General features: G+C 49.9%; 2 protein-coding genes across 3 annotated transcripts; both read right to left on the bottom strand.

Moving 5' to 3' along the window:
• On the bottom strand, positions 1-3,029 carry HOXB2 (homeobox B2). The gene is made up of 2 exons (XM_084275556.1): positions 2,494-3,029; positions 1-1,235 (listed from the first exon to the last, which is right to left on the bottom strand). The coding sequence occupies exons 1-2, from the start codon at positions 2,885-2,887 to the stop codon at positions 592-594; spliced, it is 1,038 nt and encodes a 345-aa protein (XP_084131682.1). The 5' UTR covers positions 2,888-3,029; the 3' UTR covers positions 1-591.
• Positions 3,030-8,171: 5,142 nt separating this feature from the next.
• Positions 8,172-10,420, bottom strand: HOXB3 (homeobox B3; the record flags this gene model as incomplete). 2 transcript variants are annotated; one of them, XM_084275317.1, is made up of 2 exons in its annotated part: positions 8,172-8,938; positions 9,985-10,420. In XM_084275317.1, the coding sequence occupies 2 exons, from the start codon at positions 10,418-10,420 to the stop codon at positions 8,172-8,174; spliced, it is 1,203 nt and encodes a 400-aa protein (XP_084131443.1). The 2 variants fall into 2 exon arrangements, with proteins under 2 accessions (XP_084131443.1, XP_084131444.1); XM_084275318.1 differs by having other exon boundaries at positions 8,172-8,935.
• Positions 10,421-10,964: the final 544 nt, after the last annotated feature.

Below are 10,964 nucleotides of genomic sequence, written 5' to 3'. Positions count from 1 at the left end.
TTATAAAGACATTTATTTACTCTATGAAAATAATGTACAATAAATAATTTGCCATTTACTATTAAAGGATCTGAATAAATAGTCTACATCTAAAACTTAAAAAGAGGAAGGAAAATTCCTCTGTCGTTTTTTTATTATTATTATTTTTATTTTATTAAGAAATCTAAAAGTCTCGTTCTGATTCCTGAGAAAGTCGCTTGAAGGATTTACAAATGTTTTCTCTTGGGGGCTGACATCTCTGATGTGCGTGGGAACTAGCGGGTGCTTTCTTTAAAATAAATAAGGGGAAAAAATATAAAACTACAATTAAATACCTGCATTTAGCAAAAATCGGGCTGTTCTTTCATATGAGCCTTCTAGAACAAATACTAGGAGGGTGATTCGGGTCCCACAATGTGAGGAGCTCTAAAAGGAAGTGTTTGGGGGGGTGGGGAGAGCGGGATGGGGTGATTGAATGAGAGATGACTTGGGTTTATTTTTGGGGGTGCCCTCCCCCCTCCCACAGGAGATTGGAGGGCGGGGGAGCTGGCAGTGACTCGGGATGGGGCTGATGCGCCTGGAGGGGACAGAAGCGGCGAGGCGAGCGGCGAGCTATTGGAAATTTAAATGTTGTAAATCTATAGTACAAAGTGCGCTTGTAAAAAAGTCCAGGTCTTCCTCGGAGAAGTGGACGGGGCTCTCCAGGGAGCCCTGGAGCCCGGGAGAAAGCTCCTCCGAGAGCTGCAGGCAGGACTCTGCCGAGAAGATGCTCAGGTCTGGCAACAAAGGCGAGTCCTGGCTCTCGGGGTAAGCGGGGTCCGAGGGGCCGCCGGCGGCGATGGGCTCCCCCGCGGCCGCCCGCTCCGCCCCGGCCGCCGCGAACCGCGGGCTCCCGGGCTCCTCGTGTCCCGGCTTGTTGCTTTGGTAGGGCCCGGTGGGCTCCGGGACCGACCCGAAAGCGGGGCTCTCCTCAGCCTCCTCCGCGGGGTCGCTGCCTTCATCCAGGTTGGGGTAGGCGAGATCCCCGTCGGGGGGTTCCTTGTACTGGGTTTGCCTCTTGTGCTTCATCCGGCGGTTCTGGAACCAGACCTTGACTTGGCGCTCGGTGAGGTCGAGCAGAGCCGCGATCTCCACCCGCCGGGGCCTGCAGAGGTATTTGTTGAAGTGAAATTCCTTCTCCAGCTCCAGCAGCTGCGTGTTGGTGTACGCGGTCCGGAGCCTCCTGGAGCCGCTGGTGTCTGCCAGCCCCTGGATGTCTTAAAACACACAGGGGAAAAAAAAACAAAAACAAAAACAAAAACAAACCCGCACGTTGCAAGAAGAAGGAGCGGGAGCAAAGCCGAGGGTCTGGATCTGTCCCCTCCCTGTTGCGGGCAGGGCAGATTATCAGGAAGGGGGGGAGCCGCTCCAGGAGAGGCGAAATATTTAATTAAACTCTTCCCACTGTGGAAGAGACTTTGAAATCATTCTCCTGTCCCCTTGCCCCAAGAAGGAGAAAGGATTTTGTTCCCTGGCCTCTTCCTTTCAAGACCTTCCTTCGCTGCCACCTTCGCGGACAAGGGGAATTTCGACCCTTTCCTTCCTATTTTTTTCTTTCCCTTCTCTGTTACCGGTAGTTCGGGGACGGACGCAGCGGAGCTTTGATTTCATTATTCCTGTATTATCTGACCAATGAGCTCCGGTGTCCGCCCTTCTCCTGCCCGAGCATTTACCTGAGCGGTGCCATTAAAATACCCAAACACTCAATTGTGTCTTCAACATCTCGTCCCGGGGGGAAGGAAAGTCCCTGGCCAGGGCTGCTGAGCTCCCCGGCCACGGGGCACCCCGGAGAGAAACCATTCCTTTATTGGGGGCCAGGGAAAGATTTTGGGGGGGTATTTCTTTTATTTTTGCAACGGGGACCTGACTTTCCCCACGGTGCTGGACGCTGAGAGTTCTGCTTTCGCTCTTTCCACCTCCCCATCCTCTTAGTAGCAGCCTCCGCCTTACCCACCCGTCTTTCTTTCCCCCAGTCCCTTCTTCTTTAGGGTTTGGGTTGGTTTTGTTGATGTTTGGGGTGGGGGTGGCTGTTATTTTCCCTGTAGGCTGTAATATAATAAAATACAATAACATAAAGTAAAATAAAAGCGGGGCTGGGAGGGAAAGTCAAGCGAGTGGGGCTGTGGCTCAGCTGCCAGCTTTCCCCGCTGGAGCCAATAAAGAACCCGGCTCCCCCGGCTCCCCCGGCCCCTTCTCCCTCTTCGCTTCCTCAGAAGTTACTGCAATTTGCTCTTTTATTTGTGGGGGGGAAGAGAAATATCTTCCCCACACAGACACCCCCGGCTGTGTACATTGCTGCGGTGTATTTTATTGCGTGACACGGTTTCGGGGGAGGTGCGGGGCAAAGTCGGGGGAGGGGGGGTATCTGGGGTAGGGCCGTGATGGGGTGGGGGTTGGGGGGGGTGGGGGGATTGTTTATTATTCGGATCCTCTCCGATTTCAGCAAACACCCCCTCACCCTCTCATTATACGAACCTGCAGGAGATCCTGCGGCAGGGACCGGCACCGAGGAAGATGATGGGGGGGAAGAGGAGGAAGAAGAGGATGGAGCCTGGGTAGCTTTCTTGGACGATTTCTTCTCCTTCATCCAGGGGAATTCCGCTGCCAAGGGGCCGGGCTGTGCCGGAGGCTGGGGCTGGAGCTGGAGCAGGCCATGCGATGCTCTTTTTTGGCTCCTCGGTCTTGCCTGGCTGCTGGAACAAGGATTCAGGCTGAGGACGGTTTGCTCAAAAGGAGGAGGAATTAATGTCGAGTCCTTGATTGATGAAGTTTGAAATGTCTCCAGGACAGCGGGAAGAGACGTCAGGCACTCTGCGAGCGAAGGCTGGCTATTTATAAACCCGATCTCCCTCTCAAATTCAAAATTCATGGCTTTTCCAGGGCCCAGGGTTTAAAAAGCGGGAGGGGGGGGGTGGGGGGAGGAGAGGGAGGAGGAGGGGGAAAGAAATCTGAGGGCCTCAGTTTTTATGGCAGTGACGATGATGGTTCTCGGGCTTTTTATAATTGTTATATTGCTGATACTACAGGCGGATGGGGACCTTGCTCTATTAAACTCGAGACTGGGGCGAAATTGCAGCCAATTGGTCACGTGGCCAGCCCTGGCCAATGGCAGGCGGGGCCTGGTGGCAAACAGAAAGCATTATTTTCTTTAATTGATTAAAAAAAAAAGGGAGGGGGGGAAATAAGGCTAGAAAAGATTCCCAGAAAAGCCTTTTCCACCCCCCTCCTCCTCCTCCTCCTCCCCGCCGTCATCCCTCTGCGGCCGGCTGTGGGCTGCTGGGTGGCTCTGAAGCCTCTGCCTGTGCTGCCCTTACTGCCTGTGCTGCCTGTGCTGCCCTTACTGGCTGTACTGCCTGTCCTGTCTGTGCTGCCTGTACTGCCCTTACTGCCTGTACTTCCCTTGCTGCCTCTACTACCTGGTCCTGCATCCCTGCCTGCACTGTCTGCCCAGCCTCGCTGAGCTCCCGACAATCTGCACCCCTGGGTGAGGGGAAACCAGGCGTGGGAAAAGGGGTTTTACTCCCCCCTCCCTCCTTCCAACCCCCCCATCCTCCGAGGTGCCCGCCGGCAGCCAGGGAAATGCAGCCTGAACCGGAGGGGAGATGGGAGGGACCTCGGGTCTGGCAAGCCAAGCCGGGGCTGCCGGTTTGTATTTGCATATCATACGTGTACGTGTGTAAAATACACATACAGATATATCTCTATATGTCTCGCAGAGCTTGAAAGTTCAAGCCAAGTGGAGGGTCTGGTCCGGAGGTTTGTGTCTAAGTTTGGATAAGAGCACTTAGGAAATCAAGTGAGGTTCCAAGCCAAGGATAGTTAGACCAGCCCGATTTACCTGCTTAAATTACTTTTAAGGAAACAGCATAATCCTTCTGCTTCCAAAGCCAGACTTAATGGACCCTTTACACTTATCTTTAAAGGCCAGCAATGTTTTAAGGTCACGGATATCTTTGAAATCACATTTCTTCCTTCCCATCTTTTCCCCCGCCAATAAACAGCTCCACTTCCAGAGTTTACTAAATAAATAAAATGAAAAGTCATTTCCCAGGAAGATTTTTTCCCCCCTTTTTAAAGTGCTCGGGTCCACACAAACCGAAGAGAAGAGAGAAACGATCAATCTTTTTCTCGAAAGACTTTTGACAGCTCGGCCTAACTCACTCAGCAAGGAAATTTGGCTTTTGCTAAAGAGTTACTTCAACCCAAAAAAGTCTGAAAAAGTTTAATCCAAGGGCCCAAATTCGGGAAGGAAAAATTCAGGCGATTGTGGAAGGGGGGAATAAAGTGTCTCCTGCAGGATGGAGATGTGGCTGGCTTGTAGTTTGTTTGTTCAAGCTCCATTTCTCCCATTTTGCAGCAGAGAGGGACTGGCAGGCTGCATTCACGCGGGGAGAAGCCTAGAAACTTTTGTCAGCTCAAGCATCTGTGTGGGTGGTAAGGGTTTCTGAGAAGCACATAATAAATCTAAAGCTGGAGCCGGGGCTGCAGCTCAGTTTAGCAAAGGGGTGAAGAAAATAAAAAAACAAAATTACAATACTCAGCTCGATTGAAGGGAGAATTTCCCTAAATGTTTCATAGCTGTGGATGTGTTTATGGAAATCAGCATAAATCTGCTCAGGCTCGGCAGGTCGGGGCTGATGTAAAAATTAATAGCTGAGTTTCTGATCATTCCTGGCTTGTTCGGATTGAAGTGGGATTTTGGGGGTGGCGGGGCTTTGTCATCAGGCTGCTGGTTCCTCCCCACACTTAAAGGGATGGTGTGGTTTGCTGGGGAAAGAGAGTTTTTTTGGGATGAGAAAGGAAACTCCTTCCAGCCGCTCCCAACTGTTCTCGCTGCTTTTAACATCCAAGTTGTGAGGGGAGTGGGGAGGGGAACCGAGGAAAAAAAAACCTCCTGGGGAAAGAGAGATTTTTCCCACGCACCACGCGGAGGCAAAGGGGAAAAAATCACTCTAGGTAAGGGGAAAGGCATCACCTTCTGAGGATAAATCCACGAGGTTCGTGACCGATGGAGAAACACAACCATGGCCAGAGGACCCCGGGCCTGCTGCCGCTTTAACACAGCGGAGAGGCTGAAGCCGCGGCTGTGAGGAGCTGGAGGAGCCCATCGAGAAGCTGCGAAGGTGTCACGCCCTGAGCCTGGGAATTGGTTCCTTTTTCCCCATTTTAACCAGTTCCTGGGAATCCCACAAACCCCCAGCAACATGGCGACTGGGAAAATGATGTGCAAGGGCTGAGGGGCGAGTGGGGGTGGCGGGGGGGGGAACCAGCGCCAAACCTAAGCCCAGCCCAAGCTCCTGTTCTTTGAGCCGATCCCAATCAGAGCCTGCACGCCTTTATGCCTTTAAATTACAGTATCCTCGGATGGTAAATTGCTCTCTGCATGGACGGGCATAACCCAGCCCCGGTCCTGGGGAGAAAAACAAGCCCTGTCTCTCTCTTACACCGTTATTTATTATTGCACGAAGGTTATAATTATTAACCTGGAACTTCATTTATTAAGAGGGAACAGAGATAGAAAGAAATGCAAGATCGTTTCTCATGCGAAGCTTTCTCCACTCGACCTTTTTATACTCGAGGGTTTATCCAGACCCCTCTGGATGTGCACACAGGTGTATAAAACACGGACACACACGCATCCTCCTTGTTCCTGCAATCCAGCCTTTTTTCTTTTTTTCTCAGTACCTTTTACAGCCTTTTCACCCTTTTCTCTCGGCAGCAACCAAAACCCCCTCTCCTTTCCTCCGGAGGGGACTTTCCCCTCTCCATCAGCCACAGAAATGGAGCGTTTCGAGCCTGACAAGCAGCTCACTCCCTTTTCCAGAACCATAAAACTTTTATTGTCCCTCGCTGCTTTAATATAAGTTTTCTTAGGGCTTTAGAGCATAAAAAGCAAATTATTCACGGTATTATCCCATCTGCTTTCGCTGCTGGCAAAGGGTTATTCTCCCTCTTGCTCGCACTGATAATGTAACCTTTGGCGCGGCTTCTTCCCCCCTTTAATAACAATTTGAGGTGCGGGTCTGGGTGCGGGGGGGGTGTAGGGGTGTGGGTGCCTGTGTGCGTGTGTGCGCGCATGTGTGCGTGCCTGCGCTTTAATAACAATTAATTGCAATAATGGATTGAAGTATTTTAATTTCTCGTCACTTTTCAGGTCCCCGCACGGGAACTCTGGGGGTTTTGGGGTTGGTTTTTTTTTTTCTTTTCTTTTTCTTTCTCTTCTTTTTTCCCCCTCTTTTGGTGATTAATCCTTTTCCTTTGTTTTCATTCGCGGCCCAATGGCAGCCCGACCCCGGCGCCACGTGACCCCCCCCTTTGTGGCCGCGGGCGCGGAGGGGGCGCGGAGGGGACAACGGGGGCCGAACCGGCCCCTCTTGGCCCGAACCCCTGGGGTTTCACCCCAGAAGAGGACCCAGACAGGAACCCCGCAGCCTGGGCTCCGGGTGATCCCTTTCCTGCGCTCCCATCGCTGTTTTTGCCACAGACATCCTGTATTTACGCCTTTAAACCCGACTGATAGGACGAGATAAAATTGATAACAGAAAGTTTATTCAAGAATTGCTCAACAGACAACCCTTAAGCGAGGAAATAAAATAACTACTGTAAGAACAAAGAAAGATCTCCAAAGAGGAGGGGTGAGGTGGGAGGGAAGGATTAGCTATAGTTCTTCTAATTCAGGACTATACAATTACAGTCTGGTTCTGCTCTCATGCCTCCAGTAGAACTAATTACATTATTCATAAGTACGAAGGTAACATAAAACTACTGGTCTTTCTAAATTACAATAACTAAAATAAGCTTGTTGTACAATGACAAGGAAACACAATGTCCTTTATAACAAGTAAATACTAAAAAAGTACAATTTGATTCTTTTTTTTTCCTCATATAAATACATAATATTGGGGATAAATAATACAAAAAAAAGGAAAATATTTTAAACTGGCTATAACCAATAAATATATATGAATGTTCACCAGAACACACACCTATTGAAGGACATCTCGACTGAGTTGGACGAACGCCCTTCAAAGTTGTTTTTATACCCATTATATGTAAACTCTAAGTGCAACAAAGATGTCCAGACAAGAAAGCATTAGCAAATACTAGATATCCATTCACTTCTGCTTCAATTGGAGGACATTCCATTTGTTCAAATATACCCTGTTTTCACGTAAGGTCAAGAGAAGAGGAGGAAAGAAGCGTAGGACTTCTAAGTCTTAAGATTGCTTTTCTGTTAATGAACCCTAAGAAAAATACCCCCAAAACAAAACAACAAAAAAAACCCAACCCTGGTGTCATCGAGTGGAGACTTCACATCATCAGAGGTGAAGGTGGGAAAATATTCAGACCTGTCAACTCTTTCTTCCTCTCTTTGGACTGCTGTTACTGTTGGTGGGAGGGGGGTTAGGCATTTCAAAAACTTGTTTCCCAAACTTTTTGCAATTCTTAGATCTCTCTTATTCTATTTTTTTTCTTATTATTATTCTTTATTTTTGAGAGGGGAGGCAGAGACCGGAGGGGAAGAGTGTGAATCCCACATGTTGGCAGGTATGTATATTTGCAGTTTCTGTGGGGACTGGTGGGAAGCTGCTCAGTGAAAAAGGATGCCCTTCCTCTGAAGGCTGGAAAGGGAAGCACGAGGTTCCTCTTGAGAAGGAGTTGGAGAGGAGGGTAGTTTTCTTGCGAATCTCTTTAGGTTAAGTATGTATTGTGTAGATGCAGAGATGCCAACTGTAAGGACTTGCCTGGTTGACTATTCTCCTTTCCAGTGTCCGAGAATTATCACTGCCCATCTGTGCTTGGTTTGGAAATGAAGGATGATGCTGCTAAAAATCCTGCTAGATTCCCACAAAACTACCCCAAACTCATTTCAGAAGCATTTGTGTTAAAACACGGGAGGTATATCTTTTCAAAGAGAGAGAGAGAGCTGCTCTTGGCAGTAACCACTGAAATGGTTGGAAATTGTGCCTAATAAAACCCAGACGTGCCAACAGCAAGCACAACACCCTGGTAGAAATTGCCCTGTCAAAGGAAAACAAAGATAGAAAACAGCTCAACACAAATGTTCCTGAAGCCAGTCCTGCCCTCTTCCCTTCTCCCACACCCCGTGGCGGGGTCCCATCCGCTTTGCCTGAGCCTGTCCCTGCTCCCTATCACAGGTGGGTCAGCTTGGGCGCCTCTTGGATTCTGCCCTGAGAAGAAGCGTGGTGCGTGGAAAGGTCTGTGTAGGTGGGGTGGGTCTCGCATGGTCCGTGGTGCTGGCTCGGGGGCATCTGCGGAGGCCCGTTGTAGTCCATGTTGGCAGCCTGGTGATGTGGCAGGTGATTGAGACCGTAAAGGGACGGGCCAGAGGTGGGCATAGAATCCACATAGTTACCTCCAACATAGACGGGGCTTCCTTGCATACTGGGAGTCCCGTAGGTCACCCCGTTCCCTTGTAAGACGTGGGGGTCGTACTCGGGGGCCGTGTTGGCGTATTTCTGTTGGGAGGGGCAGCCTTTGATGGGGTTTTGGTAGTTAGTTGACATGGCATAGGCATTTTGGTGGGGTTTATTGAAGGAAGGCGGCGAAGGGGCATCGTAGTTACTGCTCATGGTGTGCAAGGCGTTCATAAATCCGGCGGAGGATTGCATGGGCTGGGGAGGGCTGCCGGTGGGCGATGGCCCTCCCGAGGAAGACCCCATGCCTTTTGACTTCTGATCTTTCTTATACTTCATCCTCCTGTTCTGGAACCAGATCTTGATCTGCCTCTCGCTGAGGTTCAGCAGGTTGGCCATCTCTACGCGACGGGGCCTGCACAGGTAGCGGTTGAAGTGGAATTCCTTCTCCAGCTCCACCAGCTGAGCACTGGTGTAGGCTGTGCGGGCTCTCTTGGAGGCCGAGGAGCCTGGAGGGCTTTTCTCGCCGCTGCAGGTTTCTGCTGGCCGTGAAATGAAATAAAAGATAATTACTTACATGCAGAAATTGAATGCATCGTTTCTTAATAAATCCTGGAGCAGGCACAAGAGTTCGACCCCCCTCCCTTCCCTCACCCCTTTGCATTAGCCTGCACTCCATAATCATGTCATTTATTAAGAGTTCTGTTCTCCAAGCTGCCCCTGGTTTATGAAAATTTGATCATGTCATGTAGAAAAGGATTCCAGGGCCATTTATTTAGGAGTCGATTATTTCCAACAGATAATTTTGAGAAAATAATATTTGGCAGGGGGGGCAGTCACTGCAAAGCCAATTAATACCAACACGGGTCAGTGTTGGGAGGTATTTTGTTTGCTGGGGTACGAATGCACACAGACACACACATCTTGTAGCCCTGCAACACAAATATTTGCTTGTACATTGTCAAACACCGAATTGCATTTGTACCTACTACTTCTTCTGTGAGATAAATATGTGTATAACAGATAAATTATGTTAATGTAGAGTGAAGTGTGTGCCACAAAGGTTATATTAATATATTAATCAGTGCTATTTCCATACTCTTTTAATTTCTTTCTCCCCATCAGGTTAGAAGAGTGTGTGTATGGAGGTGAAAATACCCATGTGTTCATGCATATGCTCTCCATGAACATGTGTGCACTCGGAGAGCACCATGTTTCCTGCTGTGTCTGGAGGCAGAGAGGTGGGAAGAGAAAAGCTCTCTGCTTTAGCATCACTAGGTTGAGCAGTGGGTGCACATTTTCCTGTATCCGTATCCACACAGTCAGACATCAGCTGTGTACAACCGCCTGGTTGTATTTCCCTGCCGTGCTCTGGAAATGTTTAAAATAAACCAAGTGTACACAGTCAGGGCTGCAGGATGGGCCAAGGTCCTCTCAGGCTGGCTGGGGCGTGTGGCTGGCAGCGTTGGGATCATGGCCAGCACTGGGATCCTTGCTGGATCCTCACCCTCCTTCCCCTCCCTCCAAACAAGACCACTCCAGCCGATGGCTTCGTTACCTCGCTGGTTAGGCAAGCGGAGCAGTGTACCTGTGCTAGGGGAGCTGTTTTTCTGCTTGGAGTTTTGCCTCGATTCTTTCATCCAGGGGAAAATCTGCTTGGTGAGACTGGCGTTTGCGCTGAGGTTGGCTTTGCTGGGGGCAGTTTTACTGCTCCCCGACTGGTTATTGCTGTTGCTACTGGTGGTGTTGGTGCCGGGGTTCGGGGGCGGCGAGACGGGGGGAGGCGGGTGGTGCTCCTGGGGCAAACTTGGACGCATGCAGCTCCCGTTCAGGTCTTTACTTTTTGCGTGCGGGGTTGTGTTGCCAAGAGACTGGAGGGAGCAGGCAGACCTCTGGTAGTCGTTCTCCACGTGAGAGGCCGGCTGGAAGGGCTGCTGGGGACCCTCGTAGCCGAACCCATTGGCACTCCCATAGGAGTAACCCCCAAAGAGCGTGGAGCTGTCGTAGTACGTTGTCTTCTGCATCTCTGGGACTCCCCAAAATGATTTTTCCGGCTACCAGGGTCTTGACACCCCTATGGCAGAACATTGGCACCCCAAGGCCACGTGACAGGCCGTTTCCAGCTGTCTATTGGAAGCTGACCTGAAAGGTTAGGAGAAAACACACAATAATAGTACCCAGCCTATGAATCCATCTTGGGGCCTGAAAGGCCCATGACATGAATAGGGTCCCGCAGAACAGGGCGAACAGATGCTTTGAGCAGATTTTGTCCTATGTGCAGCCTAAGGAGGCTCAACAAATGTTACAGTGCAAAAGTATCGAGCTGATTTGGGGGGGGGGGGACACACTGTTTTCCTGGTTGGTTGCTTACACTTCTTGGTGTTTTCCCCTTAGAGGAAAGCACCCAGGGTGTGTAACTACACACATGCTCTGTAAGTACACGTGGTTTCATCTGTATACATCTATTTACTCCTATATTTCTCAATATACATAGACACACACACACCCCCACACGTACATATATGCATATAGATGTGTGTGTTGTGTGCACATATACACATCCACGTC

The sequence above is a fragment of the Gallinula chloropus genome (genome assembly GCF_964237585.1).
Source record: "Gallinula chloropus genome assembly, chromosome: 26".
Taxonomy (NCBI): domain Eukaryota; kingdom Metazoa; phylum Chordata; class Aves; order Gruiformes; family Rallidae; genus Gallinula; species Gallinula chloropus.
Note: the sequence above shows the minus strand (reverse complement) of the source record. Positions and strands in the feature narration are given on the sequence as shown.